This window comes from Maniola jurtina, chromosome 12 (genome assembly GCF_905333055.1).
Source record: "Maniola jurtina chromosome 12, ilManJurt1.1, whole genome shotgun sequence".
Classification (NCBI taxonomy): domain Eukaryota; kingdom Metazoa; phylum Arthropoda; class Insecta; order Lepidoptera; family Nymphalidae; genus Maniola; species Maniola jurtina.
In genome coordinates this window covers 1,585,691-1,609,833 of record NC_060040.1, presented here as the reverse complement: position 1 = coordinate 1,609,833, position 24,143 = coordinate 1,585,691, and the positions used below count along the sequence as shown (strand labels likewise).

Here is a 24,143-nt window from a genome sequence, read left to right as displayed (position 1 = left end):
TTAACATTATTTAGGTAGGTAAGTATATTATTTAGATTGCGTCTGTTAAAGATGAAAATGAGAATTATTTTTGATATTTATAGTCGTGGGTGCTCGGCACCCATTATTTACCTCTCATGGGTGCTGGAGCACCCGAGCACCCATGGAGTCGGCGCCCCTGGTCTGACCCTTACAGGAGGCGCTCTTAGGAGAACATTGTCCTTCAATCTCCCCAAGTATTTCTTCGAGCCCTAGGCCTCACCCTCAGGCAGAGTTCCACGCTCGCCACCCCACCCACCTTGTTGCTCTAACAGCCAGTAGGGCCTACGCAGCGTACTCAATCCGAAACTATACTATACGTTCCCGCATCCCGCGTTTATGACGCGCAGGTGTGGCCGTAGCTTTACTCGTGTTTGCGAGTTGTTTGTTGGAAAACAGCGTCGTTGTCAGAAGTCAGATTACGTCGGCCAATCCGACAGAGCTATTTACATTTATTACATTTCCACGTTTCGGCCATGATAGGCCAAGAGCTGGCGAACATTTTGTGCATCATACCTAATATTTATACTGATTTTCAGGGTTCCGTACCTCAAAAGGAAAAACGGAACCCTTATAGGATCACTTTGTTGTCTGTCTGTCTGTCCATCCGTCGTGTCTGTCAAGAAAACCTATAGGGTAGGTACTTCCCGTTGACCTAGAATCACGAAAGGTAGGTAGGTACCCTTATAGCACAAGTAAAATCCAAAAACCGTGAATTTGTGGTGACATCACACAAAAAAAAAATGTAAGATACCTAGAACCTAAGAACTATACCAAGTGGGGAATTATTCGGATTTCTGAGATTATATCACTTGTTTTAACGGTGATAGAAAAACATCGTGAGGAAACCAGCTGGTTGATCAGGAAACTTATCAATAATAATCAATCTCGATTATTGTGATTGGCTGAATTTATGGTGCTCTTGTTGCCACAATGCATTGTAGTCAATAGTAAACCAATCAGACCGTCAGCCAATCAGAGCTGATTACGATCGTGACATTGTATCTGTCATTATAAAGTAATCGATCACTTGCATACCTGAGAGTTCTCTATACTGCAATTCAATTCTTTCTTTATTCTTTCTTTATTTGCATTCATGTCTTTATCATAAAAAATATTATTACAACATGAAGCCCCGTCAGGGCGCTGCAAAGTATAACATTGGTGATTAAAACAATTACAATTCTACTGTTAACAATTATGAAAATTATGAAATGTAAATAACAATTTTGAGTTAATTAAATGGTAGGTAATTAATTAAAAAATACAATGTCACGTATAAATAAATGTTCTTATCCATTGCTCAGAATACATCTATCGTAACAATATTCATTGGAGTACATAATTTATCGTGGAATTGAGGTCATATACGTAAAAGTAGGTGCAGTTAGTTACGAGGAAAGTTCATTTATGTCATAAAAACAATTTAGTGTGAGCCATTGTTTGAGTTTTCGCCTAAAGGTCGTATCGTTATTTTCATCTGTTATGTATTTTGGGATTTTATTATAAATGTTAGTAGTTCTGTATAGTGGGCCGCGGCAGGAGATTTTAAGCTTGTAAGTAGGGTATGCTAGTTTGTTTTGCAAACGTGTACTTCTTTCGTGTTTCTTTGTGTTCTCCACAGTTTTGTATAAATTGTAATGCTTCCTAACAAATAAAGCCGCCTCCATTATATAGATTGAAGGTACTGTCAGGATTTTTTTGTTTAGAAAGTGCGGTCTACAGCTATCGCGTGGTTTTATGTTGACAAGGATGCGGATGCATTTTTTTTGCAGGATGAAGATATCCTCTGCATTGGTGCTTTCCCCCCAGAGGATTATACCATATCGGATCCACGAATATGCGTATGCGTAGTAGGCGGAAAGTGCAGTTTCGTAATTTGTATTTGCTTTCAGTACTCAATATTCAATATTCAATATATTTCAGTATTCAATTTATTTATTTGCTGATACAGGTCATTTTATAGCTGTAATTATAAAAGGTCTCAAAGGTGGGTGTAGTCTTTCGATCCGCACTGGACAAGCGTGGCGGACTAGCCCTTCTAATTCTGGGAGGAGATCCGTTCTCAGTAGTGAGCTGGCAAATGGTGATGATGTATTACCTAACATGTTCTTAGTGCTATCTACAACATTATTATAATGTTCTTTACATTTACTTAACTTTTGTTTACGATTAGCTCTCAGAATATAATTTCATAGGAGCATTCTCGTTCGTTACTACTCAGGTTTATTAGTGGTGTGATTTATTAATAGTCGTTTTAGTTGTTTTTCAAGCTCTGTAAACACTAAACACTAGAGTTTCGTCTAATTTAGTAGTATCCATATATTACAAACTAGATGCTACCCGCGACTAGGTTTACGTGGATATAGATTTTATTAATCCCGTAGTAGAGTAATCCCTCTTTGATTTTTCGGAATTAAAGTAGCCTATATATTATACTAGCCGATGCCCGCGACTTCGCTCGCGTGGACTTAGGTTTGAAATCCCATGGGAACTCTTTGATTTTCCGGGATAAAAAGTAATCCAAGTGCTAATCCAGGATATTATCCATCTCCACTCCAAATTTCAGCCAAATCCGTCTAGTAGTTTTTGCGTGAAGGAGTAACAAACACACACACACTCATACACATAAACTTTCGCCTTTATAATATTAGTGGGATAGTGGGATACAAATGGATAAAATTGCGGGCATGGTATCTCAATAACTTTGACTTAATTATGGGTTGAAACGTTTTTCTGAAAATACATCCAAATGCCCAAATACAAAACTCGGATAGTCTGTAGAGAATGAAACTCATTTTCATCCAACACTTAACAATGGGTAAAGTTTCCACGTCGCAAGGCACTTTTAAACTTGTCAATTACTTATTTAGTTCTCTGTAGTTCCTGATTAAGAAGTTAGGACTAACCGGAGGACGTACACCATTTATTAGTGGAATGTGTGCGGAACGAGGCGGAGAGATGGGAGATCTGCAAAAGATTTCCCATTGTTCGCCAGGTCGGCGGCTGTAACGGTGCCCTATCCCAACCTCTGTCGGATGAGGCTAGGGCACTGTTACGGCTGTACAAGAAGGCCTTACGCAAATAAGTGATTAAGTATATAATGTGGCCTTACGGAGTGGCATTTTCCAGATGGAAAAAACTCCCAAAATCAAGATTTAAAAAAAAAAAAGTTAGGACTAAGTAGCTAGGTACCTAGGATGAGATGGCAATCGGGGTATGAGGCGGGGGGATGCCCCGCACACCCGCTCGTCACCCGCGCTATCCCGCACCTGTTAGCACAGGCGCTGTGCGGATGTGCGGGGCATTCGCACTCCTATTGCCATCTCAACCTATCGCGCACTATAATAGTTATCAGTGAACCCATCCATACCCACGTACTCCACGCGGACGAAGTCACGGGTATAGGCTAGTCCATCAACAATTGAGAAAACGACATCAAAAATCTACAAATCGACTGCTTTTAACAGTTTACGAATAACGAAACTAAGAAAAGGAAATTTAAAGAAACTCCGCGTTTAAAATGTGGCTAAATAAATCCGTGTTCCCAGTCAACCAGTAAAAGGTTTCCTCAGAACCCCCACCCCCTCCCCTTTCTTCCAACTCACCCCCTTTCATTTCATGAAAGCAGTGCTAAAAACAGCATTGTCAGAATCTCACACAAAATAATTTATTTTAAACCATTGATGTACAACTTCGGTCTTTTATCAAGATTGAATTTAAAACTATAGAATCCGACTCCATTAAGAAAATTATCATGAAAACGATTTATTTCAGTGGTTCCGTACCCGATGGGTGCCAGTATGTCCCTATCACCAAGCCTCCGCTGTCCGTCCGTCCCTCCGTCTGTCTGTCACGGTTTTTTTTAATCCCGTAGGAACTCTTTGATTTTCTGGGATAAAAAGTAGCTTTAAGTAAAATGTATCCAAAGTCTGTACCAAACTTCATTAAAATCGGTTCAGCGGTTGGGCCCTGAAAACGTGGCAGACAGACAGAGACACTTTCGCATATATAATATTAGTATGGATATGGAAAGGATTTTAGATACTAGTCTATGACAAAATGCTTTGACCTGACACGTCCTATGACTTAGACCTGTAACAATTTTGGAGGATACGACTATTTTGGAAAATCGGAAACAGGTGAATTTGTTATTCACTTGACACAATACTACGGCCTTTTCAAATATTTGTGAGATTGTTGGCGGTGTTCGGACGGTGACACAAATGTTTGTCACAAATATTGACACGGAAACCAGTGAAGCAAACAAATTCTGCCCCGTATTTGGTAGAAAACCGATTGCATCAAGTTTGCCCCAGTTGTTATAAATTTCTAAGATAGCCACATCACAACATAGATATTTCGTACAAAATAGATGCCTACGTCTATAAAAAGAAGTCTTGAAAATCGAAGCAACACTGAACTAATTCTAAGCTCTAAGTAATCGGGACTGGTGATAAGGTGCTGGTAAGTTTTTAAGCAAATGAAAGTTCATTTGCTTAAAAACTTATTAGCAAGAGTAGTTACTGTGGCTAATTCTCTTGTACACGATTCTTTAAATTAAACTAAATTGATAGGTCTTTTGGTGCTATCTTTGTCCACAGGGAGTATCAAGAAAAGGATATCCAAACATTTAGACCGAATACCAGTCAAATTCGTCAGCTTGGATTGTTTTCGTAATGGGAACTTTCGAACAACAATTTAGTATCCCAAAGTCTATCTTTGCCGCTCGCGCCGCCATCTTGGAAAAATGGCGTCCAAAAATAGTTTTTTGACGATAACTTTTTTCCGACTCATTTTAGGATGAAATGGCTATGTAACAATTAAACTAGAGACAATTTCCTACAATTTATATAGTCATTTTTTTTTTTAGACTCAATAGTTTTAGCGTACGAACGCCACAAAGCCCACTCCACTTATCTCGAGCAGAATTCTGAAGAGTGTAGTTTTCTCTGGACGAAGTGATGGCTAAAATTGAAGGTGACTACCGTCTCCTGGAGATACCATAAAAAAACCGAACCGCTCACTCTACCACATCGTGGTGTGTAAATGAGTTATTTGGCCAAAACGAGTGTTGGAGTGGGCTTTGTGGCGTTCGTACGCTAAAACTATTGAGTCTACAAAAAAAAATGACTATATAAATTGTAGGGAATTGTCTCTAGTTTAATTGTTACATAATCATTTTCATCCTAAAAAAGAGTCGGAAAAAAGTTATCATCAAAAAACTGTTTTTGGACGCCATTTTTCCAAGATGGTGGCGCGAGCGGTAAAGATACGAGGTGGCAAAATAAAAATTCGGAAAGAGCACATCGAGATCTATAAAACCACCAATTTGCATAACTCCCGGAAAACTTTCCATCTCAAATTACCAAATGACTGGGCTATTATGGTAGCAGAAAAAGCAGTAAGATCACTTATCGTTCAGAATCGAATAAAGAAGTAATAACTACGTATACAAGTGTAAATTAAAAATTTATAACACCCCTGAAATATGAAGATTACAGTAACTAGAAAAGAGCTGATAACTTTCAAACGGCTGGATCGATTTTCTTGGGTTATAGCTAAGAACACTTTCGATCTTACCTTTCAAACAAAAAAAAAAACAAAATTAAAATCGGTTGATTAGTTTAGGAGCTACGATTTCACAGACACATACACAGATACACACGTCAAACTTTAAACACCCCTCTTTTTGGGCCGGGGGTTAAATAGTGATGTTGCTCAGAGCAAGTCTCACTGTGCCGATTGTAAGGCAGCGACACTTGTCTGCCGGTGAGCGTTCTTCAGATACAAGATGAATCCAATCATGTTGACACGATTGATACTTGCCATTTCCACAAAGAGCGAGCTTCCAAAGGACTTAAGCGGCGAGCATCTCTTAGTACCGACGAAGGACCGACTAATACCTGAGTTTTAAGTTTACAAGCGATATTGAAGTTGTGTTAATCTCTGGTATGGAATTTACAAAGCAAGACGTTTCTTTCAAATCGATTTAATTTTAACAAATGAAGAAGGCCATACCTACGTAGTGAAAGATCGTCACGTTTATTCGCTTGATAATGTACAAGCTCTTAAACATTGGATACTAGCGAAGAAGGGATTATTGTCGCAAAAACAGCCCAAACAAAATTGACTATCTATTGATAAAGATATCACTATCGTCAGCAATACCTACTATAACGTCAATTAATGAAAATGGGGCGTGGCCTTGAAAAATGAGGAATACGACGTAATAGAGAACGAAAATTATAGAACTTTGACAGTCCAAAGGTTTGGGCTGGGCGTTGTGAGTCAGGAATTTTCCTTCTATAAAATTTAAATACACTAGGCATAGAATTATAAATGTTTTACATTAGTTAACATTAATAGGAAGATTTAATTTATAGGCTCGCCTACTGTCTTGATATCACTGACTGTTATTAGATAGGTACACCGTCGCTCGGTCCATTCATTCATAAACGTATTATCTCGACTGTACCGCATCAGATATCTATTCACTCTCGCTCTATTCATGCCGTGTTGAATCGCTGTCAGCGTGCAGTCGATACCATCACTAGCTGTTGTGCTTAGGACGGACGTGTCAAGCGAGACGGCATTATGTCCGTGTTAGTCGAGTGAAAGGGAAGGACGCATGCCATTGTGTTGCGTCTCGATTGTTGAGAGTTGTATGCAGAACGGAAACTGCCTTTGCGAATATGTCGCCCTAGTACACGTTGCGTTGTCACTTTTCTATTCTAGTTGTCTTTTAGTTTGTAGTTTTTTTGCTGCTGAGTTAGTTAGTTGAATTTTTAGTAGGCAAAAATTATGAAAGACATGAAATTAGTCAATTTTAAACGATTGTCTAGTTAACGTTAACTGTGCCCAAATCTGTCATAATATGAACGGGATAACGATAGAATAGCATCGTGATTTGACCATAGAATTATTAAGTACTCAGTAGGTAGTAAAAAGGTAGTAAGTATTAAGTACATAAATTGCCATCTGCATACTGAATGACAGGTTTACGCACAGTTAACGTTAACTTTAAAGTTAGGGCCGACGCAACATATGGCGGAGCACAGCGCAGAGCATGCCCGTGAAGTTTTCTAATTGCGTGACACATTACGCGAATTTGTACCAGAGAATGCGCGAGCACGCGCGGCAATGCGCGCGGATGCGCGAGTATCCGCACGGATGCACAATTGAATTTAGATATTATTTCAATGAGGACATTGTCGATAATATTTTGACTGTGACAAATGCTCTGCGCTGCGCTCCGCCATATGTGCCCCGGCCCTTACAGTCACAGAGAATTTAGTGGTTTGAGAGCACTAGAGCCTTTGAGCTTATTTAGAGATGCTACAAACTTGCATTCAAAGAAAAATCACTGAACTAAATAATTGACAAGTAGATCTACTTAAATCTTTTTCGCAGGGAAAAAGGAATAATACATTTAGATTTGTCATTTTAGTTTAGAGATTTTTTATGACAATTAGCTAACTATGTTTAACACAATCTCTAAACTAAACTTATATCCCTTTCATAATGCATGCCTACTTCGTATGTGGTATAAGGGATAGCACTATTAGACTAGTCAGTTTGGTTTAGTTTAGAGGTTAATGTAAAACATAGTTAGCTATTGCCATAAAAAAATACTTGTAATAAAAATTGTCTGTTGTTTTATAAGCAATAAAATATTCGGTTTCAAAGTTACGAGGTCTTAAAAATTCACATACAAATCTTTGAGCCCCTGTAATTTGAAAACTACATATTTTTAGAAAAATCTAAACACCACAGGCACAGATATTAGTTTCTAGAATATTTTGGTTGCTTAATATTCAAATGAAATTGGAACTAGGATTGTATGGAGTTAGTGACGGAGAGAGCCCTGTTAAAATTACTTTACTTATTTGGAAAGTACTGGAAGGAACGGACGTTGACAAATTACTCGGACCCGGGAGGACGATTAAAAAGTGTAGCTGGTTTTAGATTCGATTAAATCGGTCGATGGCTGGTTGGGGTGGTCGTTATAAATCATGTTGGGTTTTTGTTTTGAAATAAACTTTTGTAGTATTCGACTACTTAAAAATATAAGTTGACTAGCTGATGCCTGCGACTTCGCACGCGTGGATTTAAGTTTACGCTATCCCGTGGGAACTGATCGATTATTACCGGGATAAAAAGTAGACCATGTCACTCCCCAGGCCTTTGATCAATGTTGTATCGTTGCGGCGTGATTGGAGGACAATTAACCAACAAACCAATACACCAACAAACAATATGGGTAGTGATAATATGAGTAGTGATATTGATAGTTTATATGAGATTAAGAGATTAGATTTAGAGCCTCGATAGCTCAACGGTTGAGGAGCGGACTCAATTCCGAAAGGTCGGCGGTTCAAATCCCACCCGTTGCACTATTGTCGTACCCACTCCTGGCACCAGCTTTACGCTTAATTGGAGGGGAAAGGGGAGCATTAGTCATGATTAGCATGGCTAATATTCTTTATAAAAAAAAATATATATTTACACGGAATATAATTATTATGTTCAGCCATAAATCCCCTACGGCGGGCGTCGATTTAATTTGTATCGTGCATAATTGACATGTTAGGTGGGTATGCTAAAAATAAAAATATTACGCTCTGGAGTCAATAACGTACCTACACTCATGCCTGGCGAACTTCTTTTTATTCAGATACTAGGCCTCCGCTGTCCGTCCGTCCGTCTATCAGCGAGCTATATCTCGTGAACCGTAATTATTACCGGTATTTCTATTGCTGCTATACCAACAAATAATAAAAAATCAAAAATGGCCGCCATAAAAATAAATAAGAAGTGTTATTTCTTGCACTATGGTACGGAGCTCTTCGTGTGCGAATCCAGCTTGCACTTGACCGATATTTTTTTAACCATTTAGTTGCTGTACATCATATTCATAGACAAAACTAAACACTAGCTACAGTGTAATATGTCTAAAAAGTAAAACAAAAAAAAGTGCTCACTCTTTCAAAACAGCTGCGTTGAAAAATGTTGAGTTTATTTATTCTCTTCCACTCTGGACTAACTTATTCTATTGAGATAAAAGTTTCCAGTACATACGCTGTTTCACGCTGGCCACAGGAACAAAGGCTTCGTAACCACTGTGGTGTGGTGTGGACTAAAATATATCTTATACTAGCTGATACCCGTGACTTCGTTCGCGTGGATGTAGGTTTTTTAAAATTCCCGTGGGAACTCTTTGATTTTCCGGGATAAAAAGTAGCCTATGTGCTAATCCAGGGTATAATCTATCTCCATTCTAAATTTCAGCCCAATCCGTCCAGTAGTTTTTGCGTGAAGGAGTAACAAACATACACACACACACACACACACACACACACACACACACACAAACTTTCTCCTTTATAATATTAGTGTGATACTTTGCTCTCGGAACCGGAAAATTTAATTTTCGTGCATCGCACTCTGTATGGAACCTTGAGTGGTCTAGCACAATAGGAACAACAAGCTTATTTTACTTAATCCTATAATCATCAATCAGAAAACCAGGTATTTTTAGGGTTCCGTACCTCAAAAGGAAAAACGGAACCCTTATAGGATCACTTTGTTGCCTGTCAGTCTGTCTGTCTGTCTGTCTGTCCGTCGTGTCTGTCAAGAAACCTATAGGGTACTTCCCGTTGACCTAGAATCATGAAATTTGGCAGGTAGGTAGGTCTTATAGCACAGGTACAGGAATAAATCTGAAAACCGTGAATTTGTGGTTACATCACAAAAAAAAATTTTCAAAGGAAGATAGCTATACCAAGTGGGGTATCATATGAAAGGGCTGTAACTGTACAATCTAAAACAGATTTTTATTTACTTTTATGCATAATGGTTTTTGATTTATCGTGCAAAATGTCGGAAGAAATACCTGACTACGGAACCCTCGGTGCGCGAGTCTGGCTCGCACTGGGCCGTTTTTCCATTTTGAGGTACGGAGCCCTAAAAACGTACATCGCAACATACTAGCTCATTTAAAATCATTAACAACAGATAACATTATTTTATACAATAACTGGCCAATAAATGGCATGGACTTTAGCCAAAGATGTGCCATTTTCCCTCTCAAGCCTACGGAATGACCACTTATGTGTTCAAGATAACACTTCATTATCAAGGTCTTGGGCGAGATAATTTTGTCGCGCCTTTTTTAAGGGATCCAAAAATAGCTGGAAAGATTTATAGGCCTTGCAACAAGTGTTTTATTTTAGGGGTTTCTTGTTAAGTATAGGACGTTATGCATTATTCCTGTTTTATGCATCTGTTACGCTAGAATCCTAAATATATAAAAGGAAAAGCTGACTGACTGACTGATCTGTCATCGCACAGCTCAAACTACTGGACGGATCGAGCTGAAATTTGGCATGCAGATTGAAATTTCCCATATTTAAATGTCATTGAGTAGCATTTGACCTCCTCTACAACCTTTCAAAGAGAAGGTAACGTTTTACTTCGACTTCATGTATAAATATCATTTAAATAAATAAATGATCTTAAGATAATACCGCTAGATAAAACCGCTAGAGGGGTAACATATAAATTGATTAAGATCAGTGTGTCCCAATCCTTGATGGGGTAGCCCCGTGTTGAACAGTTAAGGGGACATTGTTATGTCCCCTGGTGGCGGAATGGCCCCTAACGAGGTTTAGGCGCCCTATCTCTGGCAGCCAGCCATGGCTCTTATTACGAGATTATGCTTGATTATGGTTATGATTTCTTATCATACTTGCAAGCTTTGGACCAGAGGACTCCATAAAGGCCTATCTTTAAATACACAGAAGTCGAGGCATTGGCAGGTCAATATATTTTGTACAAGATGACGCCTGCGACTTTTTCGGATTTAGTTTTTCTAATAATCCCGTCGGATTTATTTTTTCGGTATAAAAGTTGCCTATGTTAATTTCTAGGACGCAAGCTACCTCTGTACCCAATACCCATATAAATCTATTAAACGGATGGCCATTAAAGAATCCTGTAGGAGCTTTTGATATTCCGGTATAAAAGTAGCCTATGGCCATTCACCGTTTAAAGCAAGTGCTTTAATTGCTTAAAACGCACATACTTAACTCTGAAAAGTTAAATATGTGTGCCCGGAATCAAACCCCTGACCTTCCTAATAGGAGGCCGACATATTAACCCCTAGTTTATCACCGCTTAGTACCTACAGTACACGTAACGAATCCCGATTAGCAAGGAAAATGCCGGGATAAGTGATAAATTCCCAGGCGGCCGTGTCTTCCCTCACGTATCTAATAAAAATACCTATCGCGTGAGATCTCGTCAAAATTCACCTGCGCGCCGCGCGCCGCCCTGACTGACTTGCTGAGAATACCGTCTCACTTTACCTTCATTCCTAAATGCTATTGTGACGTCTGAAACTCTACGGATCCCTTCTTGTGCGAGTCCGACTCGCACTTGGCCGATTTTTTGAAGAGAAAAAGTTCCTTTGAATCTTGAAATCTTACAGAAAAACCAATGATAGTTTGATATGTAATGTAAAAAAGAAGTGGGTAATCTAAAGTGAAGACTCAAAGTTAAAACTGGGACACCCTGGTTCACTTTCGTAGAGCGCTATCTCTTCTACTTTCATGCGTATATAAGGTTCCGTACCCAAAAGGGAGCCAATGGGGCCTTATTACTAAGCCTCCGCTGTCAGTCCGTGCGTCTGTTTGTCTTGTGTTGTTTGAACTCGTGTAATAGGTAGATAAATTTTCACAGAATGTGTATTTTTATTGCCGCTATAACATATAAAATGGCCGCCATGAAAATTTAAAAAAGGGTTATTTCTTGTAGATGGTACGGAACCCTTCGTGTACGAGACCGACTTGCACTTGACTTTTATCTTTTGTCTCGCTCACAATTTAAAAAATAAAATCACCGAATTAATTCCAGCCATGTGATTCAAACGTAACATGTGTATGTTCACAATCAAACCAATCACACATTGTACCTTATTTACCCGATTTTCCGCAGTGCGAACGGAATTTCAACAAAACGAGTTATGAAATTCGGCACTTACAGTGGAATGACAGATGATTTTGACGATTCAAAAGTACCAGTAAAAGTTTATTTTGGTAAAGCAAAAAAATGTTTTATTCAAAACGCAAACTGGTCGAGAGCTCTATAAAGCACTAAGCAGTCCTTTTGCAACAACGAATTCTAAGTTAATACCTACGTAAACTATGTGGGAACCTGAAATCTAATAAACGAAAAACGTTCACTAATAAACGGAGTACCAAACCTAAAGCCTATCTGATGCACCGTAATGTTAGCATTACCCAGATTTCGCATATCACTTTCATAATATCAAATTCCCATTTTTCACTGGATCCCGCAATTTGCGATACGCGACTTGACAGCACTACTCAAGCCCCATTAATTCCCCCTTTCCCCATCATTCCCCCTTTTCCCCATCATCAGGGGGCGGGTACGTAGCAAGACATTACCGGCAAGATACAGAGAAGATTTACGCGACTACGTATGTAACTTGAGCATGCTTTATTTAACGGGTCTGTTTTATTATTCTTTGCATCTCGTTTATAATATGGGTAAACTTAACATGACAAAGAATAATAAAAGCAGTAGGTAGTAGATAGTTTATTAGTGTGCTACATCATACATAGTCACACTTAATATTATAAAGGCGAAAGTTTGTATGTGTGTGTGTGTGTATGTTTGTTACTCCTTCACGCAAAAACTACTGAACGGACTTGGCTGAAATTCGGAATGGAGATAGATAATATCCTGAATTAGCACATAGGCTACTTTTTATCCCGGAAAACCAAAGAGTTCCCACGGGATTTCGAAAAACCTAAATCCACGCGGACGAAGTCGCGGGCGTCAGCTAATTTATTATACATGTGTGTGATGTATACAAGTGTGCTAATGGTAATGAAAATCAAAGCGCTTTTAAACCCAAGCCGTAGACGAGCAGGTAAAGTAGTAGACCGTGAATAATTAATTCAGGTAAGAAGAAAACTTATGCTAAAAAGTGAGTTTTTAAATCCAATTGCTGAAATAAGAGCTATTAACGAAAAACTTTTTTTTAAGTTCATTAAAGGTTCATGAAAGCAAATAAATAAATGAATGATTTTATGAAACCACACAAAAATATTTAATTGATACCCAGTAGATACTTCGTCCACGCATGAATTTAGGTTTTTATTATATTTAGGATATATAGGTATGTTAGGTTATAGGTTGAAAAACAAGCTACTCAACTTATTCATGAAAATTCGCACAATTTGAGGTTTAGGTCAACAATGAAAAAATACGTGTTTCAGGATATTTGAAAATTCAAAAATTCCACTCAAGCAAAGTCGGGTTGCTTTAGCTACTCACAGTATAAAACCTCTTTCAACCCTACCCGTCACAATCAATAGTAATTATTACCAGGCTAAAAATTAAAAATACAGAGCAAAAAATACACCATTAAAATCGGAGTCGTTGCCATTAATGACCGCCGACCCACTTGTTATTCTTGTATCCATCGTTAGACCACCTCTTGAATATTCATTCGATACTTCCAATTCGAGTCCTATTCGATTTATCGACTCTGATGATTGGACAGCTCTCATTAGCATGCCAAAGCGGACAATTCTTTAGATTTGTATCCACAACTCGAGAGGGGGGCTGCCTCAACTTGCCTAAACGTGCCTCAGTCTGAGGTGCTGCCCCACACAAGTCAAGTCGTCTTTAAAAAACCAGCCAAGTGCGAGTCAGATTCGCGCACCGAAGGTTCCGTTCTCGGGTATTTTTTTCGACATTTTGCACGATAAATCAAAAACTATAGAGCATAAAATAAATAAAAAACTGTTTTAATGTACAGGTAAAGCCCTTTCATATGATACCCCATTTTATATATAACCCGTACGCATTAACCAACATATGGCACCTGGCTCGAACATCCTCCCACTTCCAAGCGCGATGTCCCGCTCTCGCCGTGCCGCCGCGCCGTGCGAGACCAGTAGCGGCACGGCGAGAGCGGGGCATCGCGCGGGGAAGTGGGAGGAGGGATTATGTTCGAGTTAGGTGCCATGTTAATGCGCACGGGTTGTAGTTATCTTCTCTATCTCCCTAGCGCTCACCATTGCGCTAGGGAGGTCATCAAAAAAATTTATTCATCTAAATAGCCTCAGTTTGCCTCAAATCGAGACTAATAGGGACGAGAAAAAAATCACGAAGCTATCATATTGCCTCAAGCCGGATCATATTGCCTCAAGTTGAGGCTAATAGAGACGAGAAAATAAACACGAATCAATGCAGGATCATATTATTCGCAAATGCTGAATTTTTAAACTTCTAGAAACAATGCTTTGTTTTGCTTTTGGTTTAAAATTTCGTATTCGAAGAGTGGCATTTATTTGACTAGGCGTGAAAAATGTTGTTTTCTCGCAGTAAATCACGACAAAGCGTGCAGAATATTTAGAATTTTACAATAAAAAGGTAAAATATGGCCTATTTTAAGCTTGAGAAGTGAGAACTTGAAAGTGTTATGGATTTAGAAATTTTTTCCCGATAATTTTGACCATCATAGAAAAGAACTTCACAGAGTTTAGCATTTAAGTTCTTGGTTGTTTTATTAGAAGGGCAATAAGGCGAAGATGGTTTTAGACAAAAAAACAATGTATTAGCATTCTATTTTTAGCGTAGTAGCACAAGCCGCATATATTATATTAATATATTAGTAATATATTTTTCTTATTTTTTAGTAACCAGCCTGAAATTTATTCGAAATTGTGATAAATTGAGCAACCCCATAAAAATAACAGTAAACCAAAAACTCACAAAGAAAAACTATCGTCATTCACCCTTTACATACTTCAGGCGGAACTTTTCACGAAAGAACGGTAGAAATAAATAAAAAGCTACGACAAACAAAAGTGGGCCGTAATGCAAGTGGAAAAAACGCAATTTCGCAAGTATCCGAAGTGAACTGCCAAACAGAATTACTGTAAAAGTTTTTGTGGCCGTTGCTAAACTTGCAGATTGAACGTAATGATTTTGGTCGGACCATTAAGTTTCTTACTTCGGCAGGGAACTTTGCGATCGATAAAAATCCGTCAAGTGTAAGTTGGACTCGCAAACGAAGGGTTCTGTACAATAATACAAGAAAAAATACGGATGGACAGTGGAGTTAGTTATAGTTATAACTAAGTCTTAGTTATAACTATAACTAACTCCACTGACTTAGTTATAACTTTTTTTAAATAATAATAACGAGTAAACGAGCAGGTGGGTCACCTGATGTTAAATGATTACCGCCACCGTTACCGGCCTTTCAGGAATTTGTTGGTCCGCCCCGCGAATAACCCCATGTATGTAGTAATCTAATGGTTATAATTAAATAGGTCTCGTTGGCATCGTTCGGGACCGAACCCTAAAAATAAAAGTGGAAAGGACAGTGATTCCCAAACTTGGAGAAATTGTTACTTGAGTCCTAAATTCTACTTTTTCTAAGTGGCATATATAAAGTTATAGGCTCTTAGTCTTTATTGGGATGGTGATAGGTCTACGTGTTTCAATTAGGTAAAGTTATAAAACGCGAATCCATTTGTATGATTGTGCGTAAAATGCAATATCTAACTTTTTGACTTGTCCCAATATTTTAGGCTTTTTTATATACATATAGGCATATATTTTACACCCTGTATGTTAGGTACATACAGGAATTGTTCAAAATGATGCTAGATTTTTATGATCATAAAGATTTCTCACCTGGAATTGGACCTCTTCGACGAATCGTGCTTCTTCCCCCCCTGCAAGTTAGGTAAGTCCTTCTGTCTTTTCTTAGTCTCCCTCCAAATCTTATAGTACAAAAAACACATAACTGTCACTGGCACATAAAACGCGGCGATGGCCGTCCCAAACGTAATAAACTGATTCGTCTCTATGAACTGTATGTAGCACTCGTGCTCGGGTACTTTCCTCTCGCCGTCGATGTACGGCCACGCGTAGATCCACGGCGGCCACAGTATCAAGCTGAACCCCCACGCGCCGCCTATCATCACAGTGGCGCGCCGTGTAGTCCTTTTCGCTCTGTACGTGAGCGGTCTAGTGACACTAAAATATCTATCAAAACTTATTATCAAAAGGTTGAGGACCGATGCGTTGGAGGCTAGGTAGTCTAAAGCGAGCCAGGTGTCGCAGACGTGCGGGCCGAGCGGCCAGTAGCCGTAGATGGTGAACATGGTGAACAGCGGCATGGAGATCAGGCCCACGGCGAAGTCCGCGACGGCCAGCGAGAACAGGAAGTAGTTGCTGATGGTCTGCAGCTGCTTGTCGATCTTGAAGGAGATCATGACCATGGAGTTGCCGACCACGGTGAGCACGGACAGCACGCTGGCGATGATCGCGATCACGATCTTCTGCGCGAGGCTGAAGGGGCTCTCGGGGAGGTCGGGGCCGAGGGCCAGGTCTGAGAGGTTGGCTGAGTGGTTGGAAGCGATGAGCATGACGTCAACTCGGCGAGCCCGCGGCCCTCTCTCCGCCGCGGCTCGTGCGCCGACCGGGAGCGGACCAATCTGGAACAATACAAGCAATCATCAGAGACTTCTTTCAAGTCTTAGGTTTCACGTGAGAATATGATATTTCATCGGAAGGACATACTTATTCATAATATTTAACTGCGCAAATCACCGTCTGCTATTTGTCACAGTTCAAAAAAAGTAAGTAAGTAAAGTACTTTTGAATCACGGTGATTTGGTTGTAGTGTGGTCCGTCTGAAACGACTCTAAGAATGAAAATAGTATGTGATACAATATTTATCTAAAAGATGCTGCGAAGTGCTCTCAAGCTTCTAGGCGTCATAACTTAAGAGATAGGTACTTGCACACTTTCGCAATCTTCTACTACAATATTTAACCAGGACACCGTGTAAATGCATAATATATATGTATTCGAAAAACAAAAATCGGCATCAGGGGATAGCGAGAACAAAATTCTATCTTGTGTTTCTCTCTTCTGATTGGTCCGCGTTAAAGCTTTAAGTATTTTTTTTTTTCTCATAGGTAATGATGAAAAATAGTGTATGTTACTTGGCACCAAAATATTTTTCTCTTGAGCGGCGTACATTGAACTAGCTCATGCTAGTTGGTCAATCCACACAACACAAATTTAAAACCCCTATTTTACGCTTTCGGGGATTGAATCCTACCTTGGCGGATGTCTACATCATAATAGCCCGAATGGGGTCTGCTATTTGCATGCCTTTTGATGCCAGATCAGTCTAGTAGTTTGAGCTGTGCGTTGAAAGATCAGTCAGTCAGTCAGCTTTTCCTTTTATACATTTAGAAGATACGCTACGCTCTGAATTCAAAATAACGCCCTCGAGAAGCAAAATATCACTTTGGCCCCTTGTAACACAAATAACTATCGCATTACAATAACTCGCGTAAAAACGAAAGTAATATTTTAGCAACACCACAGTCTAATTGTATGTACAGTGTTTTAATATTCCGAGCAAAATTGCTTGAGTAAATAATCCAAACACAGTGGTTAAAGCATTTAGCTTTCGCGGTTTACGGCCGGGCTTACTCGATGTTTAAATAAATGTGAGCGCTGCTTCTATTAAAAATTCTGCTACCATAGTCTACAGGTATCAGTATAATAATAATTTGGAAAAACTCAGAAGTATGTTAAAGTTCACGGGTTAGGAAAATTTTAACAAAACGTCGAGCCTTCACCTATATTGACAGGTATTTGACGCTACATAGGTAGGCTATGACACGAGTAGGTATGTTTGATTTCACGTCATCCCTAATTTAATATTTGACAGATGTCAATTCGGGATCAAAACTGAGAGTTTCCTGAATGAATGTTAATTTGTGGTAAAACGTCTGACTTCTTCGAGACTAATTCAGATTTTTTTCAAACATGAGTACCTAACGCTCAAATGTTATTTCCGCCAAAAACGGCCGCCAAACTGAACAGCTGTTTTGTGGCCGGCGTCTCTTATAGAGTTACTGTTAATTAGTTATAGAGTACTACATAATTGCTTGAAATAAATACTGTGCCTAAAGAAATACAAACTGTCATAAAAGGAATAAGTAGGTACAATGCTTTGTCAAAGCTCATCTCTAACTTTTCAGAGTTATGTGCATTTTAAACAATCACATATGTATATCAGCGAAGGAAAACATCCTGAGGAAACCTGCATGCCTGAGGATTCTACATAACGTTCTCGAATGTGTGTGCCATCTGCCAATCCGCACTGGGCCAGCGTGGCAGACTATGGCCTAAACCCTTTTCATTCTGAGAAGAGACCGTGCTCAGTAGAGGCGATGGGTTGATGATGATGATGATGATAACGAAAAAGTAGTTAGTGCCATAGATAAAAAGCTCTATTTTTATTTATCTCAGATACAGTCCAACTGTCTAAGATGAAAGGGGGCTAGGGGAACATGGTATTTTAACCCATAACTTAGATCAAAAGTTTTTTAATATAAAAGTATTAGACAAAGGGTAAATCTTTTACATGTGCTTATGTGTGCACAATGGATTTAGAATAATAGAGACTCTAAAGGAATACCAGAAGCAAGCTTTGGAAGCTTTGCATAACTAAAAAATTATATGAATGTTTAAAAAGTAAGAAAACTGTGTGTTAGCAACTTACTCTACGAATACTGTTGAGTTCTTGAAGAATTTCTGTATGCATTCGTAATAAGTGCACTCAGTGCTTTGTAAATAAACTTTCAGCTACATTTATAATTTTACAACTTCTCGTTTATCAAACCGTTTTCCTTCCTCCACCTAATTTAATGTCCTGAGCTAAACAAAAATTAAAGTCAAACACACAAAATTATGTTTTAAAATTTTGCAAGCGAGCATACCGTGAGTCATAAATCTACTGTTTTATTTAGCCTGCAGCGCGTCGGGGTAATATTAAATTTATGGTTTGTATTCGCCGGGTGAATACGCTAAAATATGGCCAATTGCAGGGCATGAATCGCTAACAAAAATGCTTGAAAACATTCGCTTTAGATATTTCTTAAAAATTGCACGTCTTTACGTTGTAACATCTGGCGAATTACTTTTACTTTACAACTGGAATTGTAGAAATACATAACTAGTCATTTGTTAGGCTTAACTTACACTGTGAATTAATAAATTCGATTATTTGATAAAATATGACTTGCTTTAAGCCTATCGTCTAGTTTTACATTTTATGTACGAAATATCAAACAACGCCAGTATAGTATGCAGTTTATAGACCTACTGTTTTATTTAGCCTGTGACTATGAAATATTAAATTATTATAGACTGTAACCAGGCACTGAATATGCTCAGACACGGCCGCTTGGTTTGCTTAGAGCGCCAATAGAGATGGTTTTCTACACGCATTATGATCTTTCTAAATGCCGTTTATAGACCTACCGTTTTATTTAGCCTGTGGCCGTGAAATATTAAATTACTAGCTGATGCCCGCGACTTCGTTCGCGTGGATGTAGGTTTTTTTAAATTCCCGTGGGAACTCTGATTTCCGGGATCAAAAGTAGCCTATTTGCTAATCCAGGGTATAATCTATCTCCATTCTTAATTTCAGCCCAATCCATCCAGTAATTTTTGCGTGAAGGAGTAACAAACATACACACACACACACACATACACACACACACACACACACATACAAACTTTCCCCTTTATAATATTAGTGTGATAGGATAAGACTTCATTCGCATAGATATAGTTATTTATAAATCTCGTGGGAGCTCATTGATTTTTCGGGATAAAAATAGCCAATGTGTTAATCCAGGGTATAATCTATCTCCATTCGAAATTACAGCCAAATCTGTCAAGTAGTTTTTGCGTGACAGAGTAACAAACATACGCACATACACAAACTTTCGCCTTTATAATATTAGTGTGATAACCAGGTACTGAATATGCGCCGACACGGTCATAGAGGTGGTTTCCTACACGTGTTATGATTGCTATGTTTGTGTATAAACAAATAAATATGCCTAAAAAAGTCAGCCTTGCAGTTTATACTTCTATGCTGAGTAGATATGAATTATGAGTACCTTAAGGTCCTGGTTTAAAAAAAATTGTAGAGTTCCCTGGCGGAATGGTGAACGCTATGGTTTCACAAGAGAGATATGCTAGGTTCGATTTCCGGCAGGTGATATTTAGAAGTTTATGATTTCTAAATTGTCCTTGATGTCTGTTGGTATGCTTCGGCCTATGCCTAGTTACCGCCTTGTCGACCGAAACCTACCACCAAGTGATTTATCGTTCCAATGCTGCGAGTGTGTAGAAATTCATTGAGGTTTAGGTTTAATTAAACTGCGATACCTCTTCCAAATTAGCCTGATTTGCCATGCAATCTAGGCAAATCAGTCACTTACCACCAGACAAATGAAATCGTAGTCAGGGGTTAACTAGTCATTGAATTAAAACAAGGTTTGCAGGGTATATAGTATACGGACCCGCCCCGGCTTCGCACGGGTGGACATTTATTTTTTCTATTTTACGGGATAAAATATAGCCTATACGGATTCGGAAGAATCCCTCTAAGTAATGGTAAAAGAAATTTTGAAATCGGTCCAGTAGTTTTTGAGCCTATTCAATACAAACATACAAAAATACAAAGGTTTCCTCTTTATAATATTAGTATAGATTACCCTGCAAACAGAAACAGTAGCAAATAATTTGAACGAAATGGTCAATTATTTTAAAATCTTGTGAACATTGCCCGGACGTCCGCCATCTTTGAAATAAATCTTTTACGCCAGCGAAACGAACGCTCCTCTCGTTTAATTCAGCTGCTCGAAACAACGGGGAGTTATAGGTACGTTTGATACCGTCTGTAGTCTGTACGTGGGACGGGAACATGCTTCATTATACTAAGAATTGCAGGCAAATGTTCGAATTATTTCAGAATATCTTTGCTGAGAATTCGTTCTATTACGTGTCTATATTTTAAATACCTAAGAATCCGGTGTCTCACGTGTTTAGTCGACTTAACACGTGGGTAAAGCCGGATTCTTACATATTTATAATGGAAATCTCTCTAACGATAGTTCAAACACTAAGGATTTTTGTATTTTTCCTGACATTTTCATAAGCCTTTTATATAATTTGCCCAGTCATAAATTGCACAAACCAAAGGACGTGAAACTAAGGTCAAAATCGTTAAGTTAAAATGTGTCTGAAAAGTTCTTTCTAACAATATCCTACATGCGTATGTAAGGCCACAAAACTTTTACCACCATTTGATCCCCTCTAAACTAAAGTTTTTTTTTAAATAATTTTTATGTAATTTTCGGCTTTCGCTCGGCCTAAAAGGCAACGAACTACAAATTCCTTCCAGGCATGTATTGAAAGTTTAAAAGAGAAAATGATTCACAAATAACAAGAGCAAAGAGCCGACGATGTAATAAAACTAAGAACTTTCTTTCATAACATTTCTTATGAAACTAATGCCTTTATGGCGGCCAATGAGGCTGGCGAGGCGCCAGGCCTTCACAGCCCGCCATTGACTGAGTGTAATTAATTAGAGTCAGAGATGAGGTAGTTTAATCATAGGAAGTAGGTAAACACTGCCTTCTTGTCCCCATTTATCAGTGGTCATTGTCCTTTATAAAGAACGTACAATTTAGGAAATTGTTACTAGCTGCGTCACCACTGAGGGTGGCAGCGTGGCCAACAAGCAATTTTTGAAGCTAGTGTAAGTCATGTTATCATATTATTTCATTTAAAAAATATTTATTTCATTATGGTCCACACACACAGTTCCACCCTATTTCACTTTATGATGACTCAAAATTTTCAATTCAAATTTTTTTTTAATTTGAAAATATTATCTGACATTCAGTCTGATATCTAAGACTGTTTTCAGATAAGATTTTCAAAATTTTTATATTGTTGATTACAAAATAAAAGTATTCGTTGTTCGAGATCAAACACATTAGGTACAGCAAAAGGATTGAAAATTGAGAGTAAACAATTTAACTGGAAAATAAAAGTTTAACATGTTAGCATCAAGTGACAAACTTATTCTACAAAATTAAACTCATTTTAGAACAATAAAACACTACTAACACGGACATAAAAGCAGTCCAATAAACATTTCGTAAGAACTGTTCAACTCACTTTATCTGCTTAAAGCAAGGCAATGAAACTGGCGAGACGCCAGCTGCGGGGGCTAATGTCTGTATGTATCTAATTACTTTTATTGGAAACTAGATAATGCCCAGGACTGCGACTTCGCGTGGATTTAGGGTTTCTCCCGTGAGAACTCTTTGATTTTTGATAAAAAAGTAGCCTATGTCACTCTCCAAATTTTTAAATAAACTCATTCAAAAAATCACGTCAATCCGTTGCTTCGTTGCGATGTGATTGAAGAACAAATCAACAAACTAACAAACAAACACACTTTCACGTTTATAATAAGGGTAGTGACTACACAATCCCCGCGATTGCATCTGCCTTGATCTACCTTGCTCGAAGAATTCGAATTGATATGTGTGCTATGACCTTTACTATGGATCTATATTATGCTAAAGAGATAACTTAAATGCAAAATTTCAAGTTTCTACACCCATTCCAGCGGGTTTGAGATGTAGTTGTTATATCAGGCATTTACAAATCCTTTCATCCTTTTAAATTCATCCTTTTATAAATAAACAAGCAAGTAACTATTTAAAAAAATATATATAGAGCAAATCCGATTCTAATAGAAATGGATTCGCCACACTAAAACTCTTTTATCGGCGTTTTCTAAGCTTACTTCCTGAATAGAAAGCTATTTTCCCAACTCTGTAGAATAATAGTGTACACAAACGGAAAATGCACTCTCAGAAAATCGAAACAGCGGTCGAAGAATCTAACAAAGGGATATCTGCTACGGATAAACAATATTTTGACTTTGGATTTTGCTCTTTTAAAGTTAAGCATTTTAATCTTATCAATGTACTTTTTGGTAATTTTTTATTGAATTTGTCTAAATAAAGTGATGGAAGAGTACGGTTTTTAGGTAAAGTTTACAGTCGACTACAATGAAAGCATAATATATTTTTAACGCGCTCAAGAAGTTAGGAAAGGAAGGAAAGAAAAATAAAAGACGGAAAATCAAGATACGCAGGTTTATTTAGCGGGAACGTATTTATTAATTATCACCCCTACATTATTATCTATTCTAAAAGACTATCAAAATGTTTACAATGTTACCTATTTACCGAATCCGATTTCCGGCTGAAAATCAGCGCTGTATGCTTTTGTATATGTCAAGGTGTACAGCATTACGCTGAGTTGGGACCTTTTTTAACCCCCGACCCAAAAAGCCCCTCTGTTTGGATGTTTGTTATAAGTTTGACGTGTGTATCTATGGCATCGTAGCTCCTAAACTAATGAACCTATTTTAATATTTTTTTTTGTTTGAAAGGTGGCTTGATCGAGAGTGTTCTTAGCTATAATCCAAAAAAGTCGGTTCAGCCGTTTGAAAGTTATCAGCTCTTTTCTAGTTACTGTAACCTTCACTTGTCGGGGGTGTTATAAATTTTTGATTTACACTTGTTTCGGGCTGTTCCACACATGACATAATAGTGGAGTAAACGAAGCATTTTCGTCGGAAGTCCTCAGAAACAGCTCCGATTTTGATGATTTTTTTTTTAAATTCTTGTTTTTTATACATTATTTAAAATCAGAAACGTTTTGAAGCGGGGAAATAATTTTTAGTATTTTTTTATCCATATGTGCGATATTTATACACGAAGTCCAGAAAAACGCTACCCTTTCTTTGAGAAGTTGTAGACGAGGTCAAATGCTACAAATGACCTTTGAACACTTATGGGCGAAAACCGCCCGTTTTTTGAGTTATTGATCGTTTTCAGAAAAATACGTATTTGTTTCTTTTAAAAATCTATTAAAAAAAAGTAAGGCATATTGCCGACTTTTTATTTAATTTCTAAGTACTAAACATCTCAATTAATAATTGTGAATACTAAAATAAAAATAACCTTTGTAGGTTCCACGGTTAGGGATCCAAGACTGTACCAGTTTCATAATTTCTATTGGGTTTCTTTGCCAAAAATGCTATTTTTTTTAAAGTTACAGAAATGTTTTTAGCCTGCAAATTATTTGCAAAGCTTTTAAACATTCTT

General features: G+C 38.1%; 1 protein-coding gene across 1 annotated transcript in view; it reads right to left on the bottom strand.

The window, feature by feature from the left end:
* The window catches only part of LOC123870146 (muscarinic acetylcholine receptor DM1), a 75,877-nt gene that overhangs the window by 13,065 nt on the left and 38,669 nt on the right, over positions 1-24,143 (bottom strand). The window contains exon 2 of the mRNA XM_045913321.1: positions 15,760-16,565. Coding sequence (XP_045769277.1) covers positions 15,760-16,496 — 737 coding nt within the window. The 5' untranslated portion in view covers positions 16,497-16,565. The remainder of the gene's footprint in view (positions 1-15,759; positions 16,566-24,143) is intronic.